General features: G+C 40.6%; 2 protein-coding genes across 7 annotated transcripts; one reads left to right on the forward strand and one right to left on the reverse strand.

Annotated features, from left to right (window-relative positions):
- Positions 1 to 3381: 3381 nt before the first annotated feature.
- LOC103723990 (protein trichome birefringence-like 12) lies at positions 3382 to 9116 on the forward strand. Of its 6 annotated transcripts, XM_017846855.3 has the most exons (6): positions 3389 to 4178; positions 5738 to 5878; positions 7685 to 7717; positions 7935 to 8184; positions 8305 to 8600; positions 8717 to 9116. In XM_017846855.3, exons 1-5 carry the CDS (start codon positions 3592 to 3594, stop codon positions 8584 to 8586), a joined length of 1293 nt encoding a protein of 430 aa, XP_017702344.2. In that variant the 5' UTR covers positions 3389 to 3591; the 3' UTR covers positions 8587 to 8600; positions 8717 to 9116. The 6 variants fall into 6 exon arrangements, with proteins under 6 accessions (XP_017702346.2, XP_017702345.2, XP_017702344.2 ...); XM_017846857.3 differs by lacking the exon at positions 8717 to 9116 and having other exon boundaries at positions 3382 to 4178; positions 8328 to 8424; XM_017846856.3 differs by lacking the exon at positions 8717 to 9116 and having other exon boundaries at positions 3382 to 4178; positions 8282 to 8399.
- Positions 9117 to 15640: 6524 nt separating this feature from the next.
- Positions 15641 to 16309, reverse strand: LOC103724000 (F-box/kelch-repeat protein At3g18720-like). Its single transcript, XM_008815118.2, has one exon. The coding sequence runs from the start codon at positions 16307 to 16309 to the stop codon at positions 15641 to 15643; it is 669 nt and encodes a 222-aa protein (XP_008813340.2).
- Between the last annotated feature and the right edge of the window lie 926 nt (positions 16310 to 17235).

Consider the following 17235-nt stretch of genomic DNA (forward strand, 5'->3'; position numbering starts at 1 on the left):
GGCCGACATGGATCCAAGTATTACGTTATGAACTTAACATCTAAACCTTGGATGATTTTTTAATTTTTTTTTTATTTATTTTGAATACTAGTCTTTCATTGTTCTAGTTTGGTATGGCTGGTGTGGGTTGGTTTTAAAATCCTTGGTACAATTGAAGAATGATGGGTAATCTTGTATTTATTTGCATGGCTAAATTACGACGTGTGATGACTAGCACCCCCCCTGACCCATACTGGAAACTAGTGATAGACAAACCAAGGTCCATAATCTATATTTACAGTCACAATGACCTGGTAAACAGCAGGTTTTCTGCCATTTATATGCCTCCTTATGAATTCTTGTTATATTCCACCAGTAAGTATCACCGAACTCGATATCGTGATATCTTGTTATCTTTCGTTCTAACACGGGCAAATTGCTTTCCTAGGTGGAGGCGCCATAGGAAACCCTGGCTGGCGCATCCCTCCTTTATATATTCCTAGAGGAATTCTCTAGGATTGTGGCATATGGAAGAGAGAAAAGAGATGGGGCGGTCAGAGAGCTTTTTCGAAGGTAGAGAGGATGACCTTGAGGTTTGAGAGATCAGTCATAAGCATGATAGAATAAGAGTGTATCACCTGCACAAGCCCGATCGGTCCACCTTCCAATCCCTTGGTGCAAGACTTTCGATTACGTTGTTTGCCGCGGCCACCTTGAACATCCCGTTTAAGATATCCACCGAAATAAAAAGAAGGGCAGCAAAGGATACCCTCGTCACTAAATCCAATTTCCGGGTTGGAAGTTATGGATGGCTGCCACTTTGCTGGTTTGGAGGTCCTGAGAGATCCAACCAATCCACCTAGGAGGATGTGGACGATGAACTTAGGTTCAAAATCCTTTTTTTTTTTAATAACACAAATGTCTTTATACTATTTTAATACAAGCACATCCATCAAAATAAGAAAAAAAAAAAGGGAAAGAAGAAGACCCATAACTATTCCACAAAAAAACACGAGTGCTGGACAATGTAGGATGCCGCCCAATTAGCCGCTCTGTTCCCTTTCTGCTACACATCCACAACAAATTACGAATGTCATACAGAAGAGGATGCTCAACACCCACCCTGGTGTGACCCAAAATCCACCGGATAACATCATTGATATCAGGGATATCTTATAGCGTGCTCATATGGATGGTTCCAAATCTGTTCACACGCCCATGGCCACCAAGCCTGCTCTCTGTCTCAATGATGGTTCTCCTCCGGCTGACGGAGTTCCATACCGTCGCATTATTGGTGCTTTACAGTATCTCTCTTTAACTCGACTAGACATCAGTTTTTCGGTCGCTAGGCTTGCTCAATACATGCATCAACCCTCTGAGACTCATTGGACAGCGTTGAAACGGCTCCTTCGCTATTTAAAGCAAACTATTTTTCATAGCGTTTTTTTACGTCGCTCGTCATCTTCACTGCTACTTCGTCTTCATGGTTTTTCTAATGCAGATTGGGCGGGGGATCCCACTGATCGCACCTCCACTTCGGCTTACCTTATTTTTCTTGGTTCTTCACCTATCTCCTGGTCTACTTGCAAGCAACGAGCGGTTGCACGCTCCTCCATTGAAGCTGAATATCGAGCTTTAGCCTCGGCAACTTCTGAATTAACCTGGATTGTCTTTTTGCTTCGGGAGCTTGGTGTTCCTCTTTTGCAGCCCCCGCTTCTTCAGTGTGACAACATTGGTGCAACTTAGTTGAGTCTTCATCCAGTGCTCCACTCGAAAATGAAGCATATTGCCATTGATCTTCATTTCGTTCGGGATTTTGTTACCAAGGGCTTACTGCATGTTTCTCACATTAGTACCCAGGATCAACTTGCTGATCTTCTCACCAAGCCACTTGCTCGTCAGCGTTTTCAACTACTTCGTTCCAAGATGGGTGTTGCCGACGGGTCCCCTATCTTGAGGGGGTGTATACAGGATATTACCTAAGCTGGTTGTTACTTCAACAACCTTTCTCTCTATCTCTTCCCTCTGTTGCACTTATTGGCTACTGTACATTGTTATGTCAATTGTAACAGTCGAGCTTATCCTACAGCTCATATGTTTATCTTCTTCTCTATTTATTCCCTCTCTGTAAACACTCCTTGGTGAGAATAATAGCATCATCTTCTTCATATTCTATAATTGAATCCCCTTCAAGATGAATCCGGTCAGCCCCTAAGACGTCGCAAGCATAAGAGATGCCCTTCCAAAGTGCCCTCATCTCCATTTTAGGAACAGAAGTATTATACAACACTGGTCCTCTTCCATGATTAATTTGGAATCTAGGCATCTGATAACAAACCCGACACCACCTCTCCTCCCGTCATCCAACTCATTGTTGTCGAAGTTCACCTTAAGAAAGCTTGAGGAGGGAGATTTCCAAGCAATAAATATTATTTGACGCGCTATCAGAGCAGAACGGGAGCTCCAAGTGTTCCTTACAATCTCAGTTCCTTCAATGGTCTGAGCTTGAGTGTACTCAGCAATATGGATAAGCGTCTTGTCAGCAACAATATTTAAAGTTTGCCATCTACCTTCAAAGACCCTAGCATGTTTAGCTAGCCAAACATGATAAGCAACATAGGCACACCTAACACCACTGGTTGAGGTGACTGGTCTCACTATGACGCCCTTTAGGTAACTAGGAACGCCATCACTGGGGTCGGAGACTGCAGGAAACAACGGTTAGCTCTTGTCAACTGCCACATCAGGATTGCCCTCGGGCAGCCAAGTAGAGCATGCTCCACTGATTCCTCCACCTTCGAGCATGCATCATAAGTAGAGGAAAGCTTTATCCCTTTTTTGTAGAGCACACTTTTGGTCGGAAGACAGTCCCATACAATCTTCTACAAGAACAAGACGACTCATATGTGACAGCGAAGCCTCCATAGCCGGTTTCTATTGAACGATGACGCCGTAGAAAATCCATTTTTAGTAAGGACTTTTGGGGTTTTTGCAAAAGTGAATGATTTTTCGTACACAGAGAAAATTGTCAAGTATAAATCCACTCAAGTTTTTTTGGCAAAATTGAATGATTTTCCGTGCACAAAGAAAACTATAAATCCGCCCATAAGTTAGGGGTTGATGAGTGAGTCCATGAAGGGAGTAAGATGCAAGGATAGCATTTTGGTGAAGATTTTGATTGATATGTGGAGAAAAATCTAAGAATCTGGTTAGAAAATTTAGAAGGATCAAGCCAAATTTTTTATAGAAATCGAGCATGTTAGTCTACTCAACCTATTTTCTTTTGATGGTTTATTTGAGTTTTGGTTTAAATCATTCCATCTATAGGTTTATTGGACTGCAGGATTAAAATAAAATAATAATAATAAAAGAAAGGCTGAAGTCCGAGGGAGAGGGCTTCGATTTTTTCGGGGATCAAGCGTAAAGGTGTCGTAAGCCACGCCGTCCTCTGCACCGCCTCCCTCCTCAATAGCGAGGGAGGAAAGGCACTGAAGAGATTTCCACCGGGCTCAGCGTCTAAATTTTCTCTCACGTGTAAAGCACGTGAAAGTTGAACGGGTTTACTTTACGAGCTTGATTCACCCCCCGTTCCCAAACTCCGACAGCCATGAAATGGCTCACCAGCGGCACCCCTCCTTCCCACCGACCTGGCCCCGCTTCCCGCCAGCCATTCTCGCCGTCCTCGCCGTAAGCCTCGCCCTCTTCTACACCGCCTCCCTCCTCCTCCCCCACTCCCCCTCCTCAAACTCCACAAACCATCGCCGCCCTCCTCCTCCCCCTTGCGGCGGCGCCGCCACCGACCTCGCCGCTGGCCGATGGGCCCGCGATCCCCTGCGTCCGGCTAGATCCCTCTACGATGGGACCTGCTCCTTCCACCGGAACGCGTGGAACTGCCTCCGGAACGGGCGGGAGGGCATAGAGTCGATCAACTCGTGGGCCTGGTACCCCGATCGCTGCGGAGGAGAAGCTATTCCTCGCATCGACCCCGAAGCCTTCTTGAGCTTCATGAGGGGCCGGCGGATCGGGTTCGTGGGGGACTCGCTGAACGAGAACTTCTTGGTGGCGTTCCTCTGTGCGCTGAGGTCGGCGGATGGAGGGGCGCGCAAGTGGAAGAGGAAGGGGGCGTGGAGGGGTGGGTACTTCCCCAAATTCGATGTCACCGTGGCCTATCACCGCGCTGTGCTGCTCGCCAAGTACACGTATGTGTGTTTCTTTTTCTTCTTCTTTTTGCTGGTCGGGATCCATTTTTATGATTCATATGTTCGATTTAAATTTCGGCCTGAATTCGAGTAAGTTAGATCTCTGTGGTTCATATTTCTCATGTTTGATAAATACTGAGATTTGCGCGTCAAAAAAATTGATAAATATTGAGTTTTGAGTTCATTGTGAGAAGATTTGAATGCGAATTTGAAATAAGGAACTACACTAATGACTTCTAAACGATAAAAGATATATACAGATACTTAAAAACAAATTAAACTATTAAAATGATATCATGCTAAACTAGGTGATCACAATTTTGAGCAATGTTATTGAAAATCTAGCAGCATTAGGTGGCATCAGCACGTATACTCATATTGATAAAGTCAATTTTTTTTTTTTTTGGGATAAAGAATCCTATTTATGAGAAAGAATGCTAGATTATTGCAAACTAAATCTTAGAGTGCCTCATGCCTTCTTTTAATCGTTTGCTAGTTTGAACACTATTGATTACTAACACATCATGATAGGGGAGAAAGAAAACCCCTCGAGGAAACACTTGTAACAGCTTGCACTTGAGATGTTATGTTTTGACTATGTGTAAGAAGTTCTTCATTAATGGCATGTGCCTTGTCTGCTGGTTTCTGAAATTATAGTTCGGTAGGAAACAAATCATATTCTAAATTCTACATGTGTTGCTATTAACTTAGTCCTTGTGCTTTCATGCTTACAATATACCTGCATACACAATGTCTATATACGTTTAGCCGTGTTTTTGAACAGTGTTAGAAGTTTCTGGAATACGATGCCCTGTGCTGATGCCCAACACGAACACAGTAAACTTTGAAACATAATGAAGCATTAAAGAATGCCAAAACTATATAAGCATGTACCAAACCCACATGAAAATAAGCATATTATTGCATGTTGCATCGTTGAGTCCAGAATGAACTACAACACATTATTTTGACTGGGTCCAGATATTATAAAAATTACAGTATGCTGGATTACGAGGGCTGGAGATGTTCACCAATCTACATGGAGTTTCATGGCGATAAAGGCTACAATGACTTTTTGTTAGAATGTTGAGTGATGTTCAGATTTTATTTAGTACATGTTAGATACCATCCAACATCCTACAAGGAATAATAATATTATACTAAATGCTGTTACAAACTATTAGCGCAGGTGGTTGGCACCACACTCCTAAGGACCGGACCTAGAATTCAAGTCCTGGGTATTGCTCAAAAAAAATGTTTATATAATTTTTTGAGTAATAGCCATATTCGGAAAAGCTTCAAGTATTGAGAGAAAGTGATGCTATGTTATATCTATTGAGGTTTATGTGATAAAAAATATAATGCTTGCTTCATCAACATGTAGAATAAAAATTTAATCCTGTTTCTTGATTATAACATGATATATATGTGATCTATAAGTGTTAGGAAATCTGTCAGTAAAAGTCAATATTAGCTAGTACCCATGTATATGGCACACCTATTTCTATCTGTGGTATGATTGATATGGTTACTCACATGCTATAACTAATTATCTTAAGGTGGCAGCCTGCGGAACACTCAACTAACCAAGATAAAAAAGGAGTGAAGGGGATCTATAGAGTAGATGTTGATGCTCCAGCTGCTGATTGGGTCAACATCACAAAGTTCTATGATGTTCTGATGTTCAATACTGGACACTGGTAATGCCTTTATCAAACTGCTCTCACTGCATATTTGTAACTCATCTGCATCATTGGCCTTTTTAGTTTAATGTGACAGTTCCAAGACCTGCTATTTGTTTAGAAGTGTTAGAAGTATTGATACTGATTTAATTTTCAGCATGTTGTTCCCTTTTATCATGCTAAATTCAATTCCTTCATTATTTATGTTACTATGAGCAGCTCATGGCTACTATTTCACTTTTAAAACTACCGATGCTTAGTCTTGTTAAAGATAGTTTATATAAGATATAATGATCTAATATTCAGGCTGGAAGTTGGGACTTATTTGCTGGAATAGAGCAAGCTTATCTCATAAGGTTTACTAGATAGCGAGTCAAGCTGATTTAGTCTCAATGAGAGGATGTATGCTCAGCTTACTAAATGATCAAGTTTTTAATAAATCAGAATGTAGTAAGGCCTTGAGTTGATGAAGATAACTACCATTCATTTGATTTGAGATGTCATCTTGCCATTTTTCAATATAATTGTTGTTGTCTTTCCTTTTTCGATAAATCACCGCCATATGGAACATTTTTTAATTACACCTTTGATTGATGAATCTGTTTGGTGATCGAACCATTTTATTTGAGATGGAGAAATGTGGAACAAGTGTTGAGATTACCAGGGGCTCAAATCTGCTAGAGGTAAATTTTAGAAAGAGCATGATGGTGACAATAATTAGCTCTCTGACTAGTTTGGATGGTGATGTCATCTGTGTTGAAGTCTTGGAGAATTTCTTATCCTCTTTGTTAGCCTTATTTTTATGTGGAACTGATTATGGTTCCAGTACCATTGCATTCTAATTTGGCTTGTTATGTTGGGGAGGTTATTACTAAAGGTGAGCTCATAAAATGTGCCTTTCTGATGAAAAAATTGTGTTTTGTGTATCCCAACTGTTGATATTGCTGACCATTTTTTTCCCCTTTTGGTCCTTGTGTTTAATGTATTTGGATGGTCTTGTTATTGAGGTCTGAACTAAGAAGGAATGTAGAAGGTTGTCTGACATGAGAGTTCTGGTTCGGGCATGGTTTGAGCATGAGCATACCTGCAATAGGAGCTGTTTAATGTATTTGGTAGGTCTTGTTATTGAGGCCTGAACTAAGAAGAAATGTAGAAGGTTGTCTGACATGAGAGTTCTGGTTCGGGCATGATTTTGAGCAAGAGCATTCCTGCAATAGAAGCTGTTGAACCCCCAGTCAATTTTTTACTACATACACTTTATTTAAGATACCAATTTGGATCTTAACCCAAAATGTCAAATCTGTAGCTGTTAGATTATTAGTTGGTGACAATTTTAAATTTTCTAGGGCATACTTGAAATCCTTATAGCAAACATCGAAGTTGACAATTCACATTATTCACTGCATTCTGCATCTCTCACAACATGTATGGAGCAATATACAAGTGATTTTGATAGTTCCCGACCACAAAATCAATGCAAATCATTTGTTCTTTGGAAACAATGTCCTTTTAATGATTCTATGATGATGCTTAGGTAATGTCTTCAAAAAATTTGAGAACTTGTTTCTAGGTATTTGTGTGCTGTAGAGCATGACGAATGCTGCAGACAATCAAATTGAACAACCAAACATACATTTTGATGTTTATAAGTTTTACTTTCTCAAAAAGAAAAAAAAAATCTCAAAATGTTTGTAAGTTCTATAATCATCATGCTGTCCCATTGTCCCCTTTCTTAATTTCATATAAAAATTTATTACATGTCCTTAATGTTGTAGGCTGTGTTGAAATTTTTTAAAATGGCAAAAAAAAATATTTTTTTTGCAGGGTGAAAGAGTTGACTCATCATCAATTTGTAAGGTTGTTTTAGTATTTTGTTATATCCTTTGTGCTGTGTTTGTTTGAACTCAGAACATAATCAACAATATGTACCATGTTTTCTTTGATTGATAATGTGATTTAGAAGTTGGCATTGCTGTTTGATACCTGATCGTTGACATTGTGCAGATTTTTCCAGTATCTTTCTGGTCACTGGACTAGATTAGTTATGGCTTCTTTTATTTTCACTTGTGCTCAGGTGGGGCCCTGATAAATTTCCAACAGAGACACCACTTGTTTTCTACAGGGGAGGAGAGCCAATAGATCCACCACTTGGGATCTTCGATGGACTTAAAGTAGTCCTTCAGAGCATGATCTCTTACATAGAGAAGGAAGTCCCCAAAAAAACCATCAAGTTCTGGCGTACTCAATCTCCTAGGCACTTTCATGGTGGTGACTGGGATCGCAATGGTAGCTGCTTATTCAGTGAACCCCTGAGAAAAAATGAGGTATAATTCATATTTCTCATTGTTTACATAGATTCCAGTTGTAGATCAGATCATGGTGCAGTTAAAACTTTATTTTCTATCGCTACTCCTGGAGCAGAATTTGAGCTGATGCCCGGACAGCTTGATTCATGGTTTGATCCCAGGAATAAAGGAGTAAACAAAGAAGCAAGGGAAGTGAATTCTCTTGTCCAACAGGCAGTATTTGGTACAGACATAAAGCTGCTCAACTTGACTCATCTAAGTGAGTTCAGAGCAGATGCTCATCCAGCAGTCTGGTTGGGAAAGAAGGATGCTGTGGCAATCTGGGGCCAGGACTGCATGCATTGGTGTCTTCCTGGTCTGCCTGATATTTGGGTTGATGTCTTGGCAGCACAAATCCTATATAATATGGAAGCAGGGTGACATGTTGCTGAAAGGTTAAGAGTCCTCACTCTGCAATTCCTCATTCAAGAATATCATCAATCTCCCATTGCAAATTGCAGGAACTATTCCCCTTCTTTTTAAATCAGCTAAAATTGAGTGTTCTTGGCAGTTCTTTCAAGGGTATTTTCAAGAGGAAACAAATGTGAAATTCATGATGCCAACCTTTCCTCCTACTTCCTTTATGAAACTGATGGTGATATTTTTTTGGCAATGGGCCAGCTATATTGTTGAATAGCTCAGGATATGTTCTGCAGTACAACAAATTCAGCCCAATAGCCTGATGGGACTGAGGAGAACTTGCTAAAAGGGCGTGAACAATGATGACAGGGAAACCTTTTCCATGGGTTTACCAAAATTAGTCTTTTGCTCTAGTATAGGTTTTTTTTTATTTTTTATTCATATGTTATAATAGAACAATGCTTTATTTTCTTGTACCTCATAAAATGATGGCAGGTTTTTAGATTTGTGACTCTTCTATCGTATTATATGATGCACCGATTAAAGTGTCATGCATGAGTTTCAAAAACTGTGTATCGAAGTTGCAGCGAGTTGCCGTAAGCCCTATTTTTCGTTTGTTGACGTTGATTGGACTCTGATTTGTTCTTTTATGCTTCTTCAGATTCTTATTGGGATGCTGTTTAGCCATTTAGGTCCATAAAATGAAACAAGAATTTGGTGGTCCATAGAATAGATCTTAAGATTGCTGTTTGCTTAAATGAATACTTTCGCATGAGCTTCTAACAGCCTCGCCTCGTTTAGTGTGCGCTAATCAATAAGTATTCCATTACTCACTCTAGTTTCAAAATGGTAGATTACTGTGGATTGGGATTTGTCCCCATTGTAGTTCGGTGGTTTTGTTGATAAATTTCTGTTTGGAATTTTGTCCAAATCTTATCCCTCTCTCAAATTTTTTTTTAAAAAAAATGTCTCTCCACAAGTTTTTAATAAAGTTAAGTAATCTTTTTAATAAAGTTAAGGAATCAAGCACTAGTTTAGTGCTTTTAAATTCCAAATTCCTGTCTCCTCATTTCCTCCGCCCCCTCGCCACCAGAGCAGATCTTAAAAACCAGAAGGGAACCAGATGACGACTCCCTTCACCCGCCAGACTGGACGCAGCTTCCGCCGGAGCTCATCCGCGCCATCGCCGCCAAGCTCGGCGAACATCTACGACTATGCACGCTTCCGCCGCGTCTGCACCGCCTGGCGCTCCGCCGCCTGCCCCCGCAATCCGCCACTGGCTCTTCGGCTACGCCTACGGCTGGTTCACAACCAAAGCTGTCCTCACCTCCAACCCGGCCTCGTCTCCGGTGATCGTCGTCGTCTGGATGCACCGAAGCTTGTATTTTTATAGGCTTGGAGATGAGAATTGGACGGCGATCGACGTCGGATCTTCTTATCTCAATGGGTGGGTGGGGGGGATTTCAATTACTATGAGGAGAAATTCTATGTTGTTAACAAATATGGGAGTGCCAAAGTAGTCGATGCCGGAACTCTCGAGATCTCCGAGCTGAGTCCCCCGACGAAAGATCTAACCCGGTGTCATCTCGTCGAGTCATCCGGAGAGCTTTTCCTGGCTGGCGCCCGTGGGGAGGTTTACAATCCCAGGGAGCGGAGCACCTTCCAAGTTTTCAAGCTGGTCACGAAAGGTGAGGAAGTGTAGTGGTTGAGGGGGTCGAGGGCGGGATCGGCGCTGTTCTCGAGCGAGAAGCACTCGGTGTCAGTTTGGTCTGGGAAAAAATGTGGGGTGCAGAGGGAATTTCCATCTAATTTGCTGGTGAGAATTATAAGGAATGAGATGCCTGGGTTTGCAAGGATTGCTACCATAAACGTACAGGATATGATCGCTTGAAGCTACTAATGCTGTTAATTGACGGCATTCATCGTGCAATTCACATACTTAGAGACTCTCGACGTCTAGAAATGCGAATGACTCTGTTTTTTATCTTCTCACCGAATATTTAAGTCAATACATAAAGTTGTTCAATGGAATATTTCGTATCTCAGATCACCTTAGGAAGAGATTCACATAACTAAAATCATATCTTTAAGACCATGACTTTCTTACTCTGGTTCAATGTTTAATTTTTGTGCGTTCGCAGTGAAACTGTACGTTGAATGCAAATGGAAATGGAAAGAAGAAATTCTCAAATGCATACATCCTTACACGTGGGCTCCAAACTCATACCGACGAGCAGCAGCACTCTATCTCACTCCAGAAATTTGTATGACCGAAACGTATCAAGTTGCGCGTATATGTTTGAAATTGGATTGGATACGAATCGAATACTAGTATATTTATATTTATTTTATTTGTCGAATATAGATACAAATATGGATATTAGCCGATGCAAAGATTCATATCTATATATATTTTATCTAAATATGTTGGAAATATTACAACACAAAGGAAAAAAGTTCATTGCACAAAGAAAACCCTTCTTAGTTATCTTAGGAAACAAAGACCATGCAGGAAATATCATGATGCAGCTTTTTAATTATTTTAGAGAATATTTTCCTCCACAGAAATTTTTCTGAAATGGTCATTAATGCGTAATAAATTTAAAATTAACTAGACTATTCTTAACTTATTATTTTCTTAGTAATTATTTTAGAAAAAAGTTTGAGATAAATTATTTTAGGAAGCTATTAGAAATATCACCATGCACCAGACTTTTCTTAATTATTTTAGAAAAAATTATGAAGGAAAATTTTTTTGAAGCAGTTCGTTTAGAGTCCCCATGTAGAGGAAAAGTTATTTTACAAAGTCGTCAAATATATCACCACATACTCAACTCTTTTTAATTATTTCAGAAAAAAATGTAAAAATTATTTTAGGAACCGTGCCCGAGTCAGATTGAGACATGCTCCATTGGGAGGACAGAGAAGTAAGCATCTTAATAAATTCCCAGAAGAACGTTATTTCAGAATGAGATTCTTTGTACAGTGAAAATAAGATGTTAGATTTAGCTAAGAATGGTTTTTCATAAAAGGCAGAGGTGGAGATAATCTTGTAAACGTTAACAAAAAAACAAAGGAACAAAGAAAGAAAGATAATCTTGCTGAAGAACTGGACAGAGTAAGGGAGATTCAGATGGATTTCAAGACAGCTTTTCCGATGCACAGGAAGCACAAGACTAAATTAGAGGTGAGTTAGAGTTACAATGTTCAACGATGGAATTCATAAACTAGCTAATGAAACACTAAACGATGATTAGTTTGAAGAAGGCTAGGAAGGTCTCAGGAAATCTTCTTCTCAAGCACAATCATGAGATACTTTTACTGCTTTCAAGTTGCAACCATGCTTGCCCTAGCTGCAGGTGTTTTTGGGAAGGTGCCGACCGGTAGAACAGGTACAATCTCTTTTTATTGGTAGAAGAGACCTGGGTTCGATTCACACCTTCACCTGGCAGACCATAAGCTCTTCCTGTTCTCTCAGAATTTTTCTTGCAGGTGATTTCAGCATCCACTTCTGCAATATGAGCAGGTTTCCGGAATCCTCTATATGAAAGCATAGTTACCTCCATTACTTTGTTAAAAGATAACAAGCTACGATTGTTCAGGGCCAGGGTTGTAGTTATCCATTAAACTTTGAACCCAATTTCTTGATTTTTTTCTCTCAAAAAATTTTTCTATTTTTTTCCAGTCATATCTTATATAATTCAACGATCAGAAGTAGCCAGAACTTAGATAGAAAACCACCACATCCAACGAAAGGAGAAAAAACAAGGAAGGAAAAGTTTAAAAGATGACATCAAGTATCAATGTCCTTCCCTCACAAATAAAAGCATCAAAAAGAAGATACAAGTTTGATAAATAATAAACTGTGATGCGTCCATGTTGAAGAAAGGACTAATTAGAAGAAGGCCGGTAAAGTTGTTGCCGCCTAGTCTCTTGCTCCAAAGAAGCATAGCTTCCAAGTTGGTAGCAGCACTGGCCTGTTTGAACATTATCTTCCCTGATCCTTCCAATAGATTAAAAGTGAATGTTCCCTTCCCTCTGAGTATGAGCTCCGGATGATAATGAGATAATCCAGAATACATGTTCCACCAGTAATAGGATTAACATGAACCTAAATGGACAGATATATAGAAACATAAACCTTAAACTGATAGAATGTTATAAAATTAACAGAAAAAAGAACCAAGAAATTTCAAGCATATTGAATGCTGAATGAGTAGATAACAAATCTGTATAGGTTGATAAAACAATAGAAAAAACATGGTAAAAATAATTTCAGTTTCATAATTATTTCATCTAGATAAGTATCAAAAGTAGATCCACAACTACCATCATTTAACACGTATCTGACCAGTCGAAGGAATCCAAGTAATGCGTTCACAGTTCTCTGAGTAATTTCACAAAATAATGTATGTGAAAATTTGTGAAATTTGATAGGAAAGCATATTTTGTACAGACCTTCCTAGGTTGACATTATCCAGAAGCCTTCTATCAACTCAGTAAAACATATAATTGATCATTTTTCCAATCAGACATGTTCATCACTATGTTGTTGCAATAATTGATGACCCAAAATAGATCAGGTAAACAATTGCATGAAATTACTTTTAAGTGTTATTATCAAGCAAATTAAAGTTATATCAGACAAAATAATGGGAAGTAATTGGAACAATGATGCTCCAAAAATTAAAGGGAACGATTTTTTTCCCATTTGTTTCGGGTACAGAACAAAAAAGGTGCAGATCACAGCAATATAACCAAAATACTTAATCATTCAATACACACTTCATATATATTCTATGCTGTCAGCAACATGAGAAAGCAGAAAGCATGCCAAGAGTATTAGGAAATGTTGAAGACCAGAATAAACCAGAAAGCAGGTTGTTGAGATCTAATCCCATGGAGGATTAATGGCAGGAGAGCATCTTATCATAATACAACAAAAACGGTCCTGTGTGAAGGAGACTTCCTAAAAGTAATATTGATACGGATTTGCTGGCTATTCAGACTCTGCAAGCAAGCATTTGTCACTTACCTATGATAAAATAAATGATACAAGACTGTTCTATCGGCCATGGAACTATAGAATCCACATAAGACATGATAAATATCTGCCAGATGACAATTAGACAGAATTTGAACGTGAATTTAATTATTAGTAGCATTGATGCATATGAGTCACTTGAACTGCAATAATTGACAGAAAACTTTATTGTAGCATCAAACCGGGACTTCCATAACCATACTGCTCATCAGTTTACACCCATCATATATTCCCAGTGTTTGTGTTTCAGATGGCTGGAAGTAATTAGAGTAACTAAAATATGTGTGTTTAACAGAATCACTAATCTAACCATTTAAACCCAGTCATCTAACACCTAAACATCTAGACATCTTTTTCATTGTTTACTTGGATATTTAAAACAACTATTCCACTAATTAAAAACTGGAACTACATTCAACATGTACAGCCTCACTACTTGGAACGAGCTGCTAATTCTAAATCACCAGTTGTAAAAGAGAGATATTAGCTATGCAGGGAAGGCATCCTTTAAAGGTCTGAGCTGCAGTACCTGATCAATAAATAAACAATCAGATTGCTATGATTACCTGACTTAGGTAATTGCAGGCGCAACAAGAAAAAAAATACAGCCAAATTTTTGTTGCTCAGTCATGATACTATAAGAAAGCATGCGGAAGAAAACATTAACCATTTAATTTTCTCATGCATAAGGCTAGGTTTGGCTGTTACCGTGAAAAGTAGTGGTTCATTTGGCATTTTACAATTTATTGAAGCATCTCCTGCCTACAGATCCCTTTGATTAGGAAAAAGAGTCTCAAGTCAAACTTTGTACCATTAAGTTAAAAAGGAAAAAGATAAAAGACATACATAGGGTTATGGTTCACGATTCCTCCCTATATGCAGTCCAAAGCAAAAGTAGCTAGTAAACGAACAGCTGCAATGCATCGTAGTGGCGCATTTCTACATGAAGCTGCCGTTAACTGATGGCATTCAGTGTTTTCCTTCGTAATTCACATACTCAAAAATAACTCTAAATGAGAGATCGTGTTTTCTTGAGCTATCAATGCCAATATTTTCATTAAATATTTAGGTCAATCTGTAAGTTCTTCGACGGAATGTTTTGCATCTCAACCAATTTATGATGAGATCGATTCACCTACTAACATCATATGCTCAAGATTAAGACTTTCTTAATCTGGTTAGATGAAATTCTTGAATATATTATCCCAGATAATTTTCATAATCCTAATTACTTAAAAATGAGCAACCTGAATCATATATTAGATATATAATGCCGATGCATCTCGACAGCCTTAAGAAGAGATTCGCCTTACTAAAATTGTATCATTAAGACTATGACTGTCTTACTCTCGAATGATGCACATATTTGTGCATTCCTAGTGGAAACTATTGCGAATAAAAAGAAACAATTCTTAAATAATGTACATTAGCCCAAATAAACTTTATTATCCTAATTTGCTTAAAATAGAGCAACCTGCAGTAGTAATAAGACATGGAAATAAACTGTCATCTGCATCAAGAAGAAAATAACAGAAGTATAAGCACATGCGTGGACGTTATGCAGATTAAACTAGAGACAAATACCTTGCTAGTAGAAGTTAGGTCTAAACCAAAAAAGGGCTCCCGACAACCGCGACTTCTCACGAGGAATTCCTGACCGCTGCGAGCGCCAACGGCGTGATTTGAGTTCTGAAGTGAAATCCATGGTGTTGATGTGGTGAAACCCTTCAAGGCCACCATAAGCAGTTCCAGAGAGACATATACAATTTCTCTTGCATCCATGGACTTCACGGACAAAAAAGTCAAAGCAGTGATTCTCGGACACGAACAAGGTGTTCTCGCCCAAGCTCTTAATTTTAGACAACGTCAATCCCTCCCGGAGATCCTTACACGTAAAAATGAAGGAGCGCAAGCCATCATCACGCTCATAGAGAGGCCGGGAACTGATACAGACGATTAGCAGCTCCCCATTCCACTCCAGAAATTTGCATTGCTCGGACTCGAGAAAAAGATTGACCAACTGCTTGGGAATCACGCTTCCTTTTTTTTTTTTTGGGGAAAAATCACGCTTCCATCAGGGCCCAACTCGAGGATCAAGATCCTTCCATAGCGATTCAGGGCATAGAAGCTGCCATCACAGAATGCGACGCCGTCGACTTCATAGTGGGTGTCGACGTCAGTCCAGACGGCATCGCCGAGCCGGCAGAAGACTAACTGAAGGCACGATCGAAGCCGGGCCATCACTATGCACTCGGCCCCCGCGTTTGGAGACGCGGACATGACGATCTCGCTGATGCACTCACGCTGAGAGATCCAGTGACCGCTGCCTGCCCCCCTGGGGTGGGAGGCGAAGTAGACGCGCTGGGGGGTGAGAGGGAGAAGGTATCGGTCCGGGGTGAAGGGGTTGACGAGGAACGTGGACTGGTTGGCCTCGTCCATGAGGGCGAGCCAGCCGCGGGACGTTCCGCAGAAGATCTTGTTCCGGGCTTCTTCCGGCAGGAGGAGGGAGTGGACGACGCCATCGGCGGGGTCGAAGAAGCGGAGGTCGCCGATGTCGGGCTCGGGCGGAAGGATGAGAAGCGGAGGGAATTTTTTCGGCGGGACTGCGGACCGCCAGGGGGTGCAAACCATACGGAAATTGATGTAATCGAAGCAGTGATGGAGCCTGTCAGAGATGAGTTTCAAGATGTCAGGTCTCATTGCGGACCAATCCATGCATGGATGAGAAGAGAGAGAGAGAAGGGAAGAGGTTTGAGTTCAGGCAATTGGACGAACGGGAGATTGGAGAAGCTAGGGTTTTCAGGATGGTGAGGAGATTGGAGAGGCTAGGGTTCCAAAAAATATATAAGGTGTGAGGCGTCTCGGAAAGGAAAGAGGAGTAATGAGGAGAACCCGGTGGCCTCCAAAAGGTGGCGAGGGGGGATGAGGAGAGACGCTCCCCTTCTTTCTCTCGTTTGCATTACGACTGACGGAGAAAGAGAGAGATGGGAATGTAATTGCAGTTTAATTGCTTGAAATTATCCATATTTAATGCGATGGTTCCTGTGGGTGAAGAGTGGAGGAACGGAGGACGAGGAGTCCGTGGGGTAACCTTGTTTCCAGCCTGTTGTTTTGTTCTGGATGAAGCTAGGATTTTCAGGATGGTGAGGAGATTGGAGAGGCTAGGGTTCCAAAAAATATATAAGGTGTGAGGCGTCTCGGAAAGGAAAGAGGAGTAATAAGGAGAACCCGGTGGCCTCGAAAGGTGGCGAGGGGGGGGTAAGGAGAGACGCTCCCCTTCTTTCTCTCGTTTGCATTAAGACTGACGGAGAAAGCGATAAAGATGGGAATTTAACTGCAGTTTAATTGCATGAACTTATCCATATTTAATGCGATGGTTCCTGTGGGTGAAGAGTGGAGGAACGAAGGACGAGGAGTCCGTGGGGTAACCTTGTTTCCAGCCCGCTGCTCCGTTCTCGATCTGGATGAAGCTACTGTTTATGTTACGATTCCAGGAGTGGGGCAACAGACAGCGCCACGGAGAAGTAGGCCCAGGTGGACTTCACGTAACTAGCTTAGTGCAAGGGACCGGCGGCTTGGAGCATTTTGTCTCGTCGTGGCTGCTTCTAACTGCACGGGTTTTATAG

This window comes from Phoenix dactylifera, chromosome 17 (genome assembly GCF_009389715.1).
Source record: "Phoenix dactylifera cultivar Barhee BC4 chromosome 17, palm_55x_up_171113_PBpolish2nd_filt_p, whole genome shotgun sequence".
Classification (NCBI taxonomy): Eukaryota; Viridiplantae; Streptophyta; class Magnoliopsida; order Arecales; family Arecaceae; genus Phoenix; species Phoenix dactylifera.

Coding starts and splice junctions, on each gene's coding strand:
- LOC103724000 (XM_008815118.2), bottom strand. CDS start 16,309: ATGAGACCTGACATCTTGAAACTCATCTCTGACAGGCTCCATCACTGC.
- LOC103723990 (XM_017846854.3), top strand. CDS start 3,592: ATGGCTCACCAGCGGCACCCCTCCTTCCCACCGACCTGGCCCCGCTTC. Junction 7,718..7,934: donor ACTCATCATCAATTTGTAAG/GTTGTTTTAGTA, acceptor ACTTGTGCTCAG/GTGGGGCCCTGATAAATTTC. Junction 8,185..8,304: donor AACCCCTGAGAAAAAATGAG/GTATAATTCATA, acceptor ATGCCCGGACAG/CTTGATTCATGGTTTGATCC.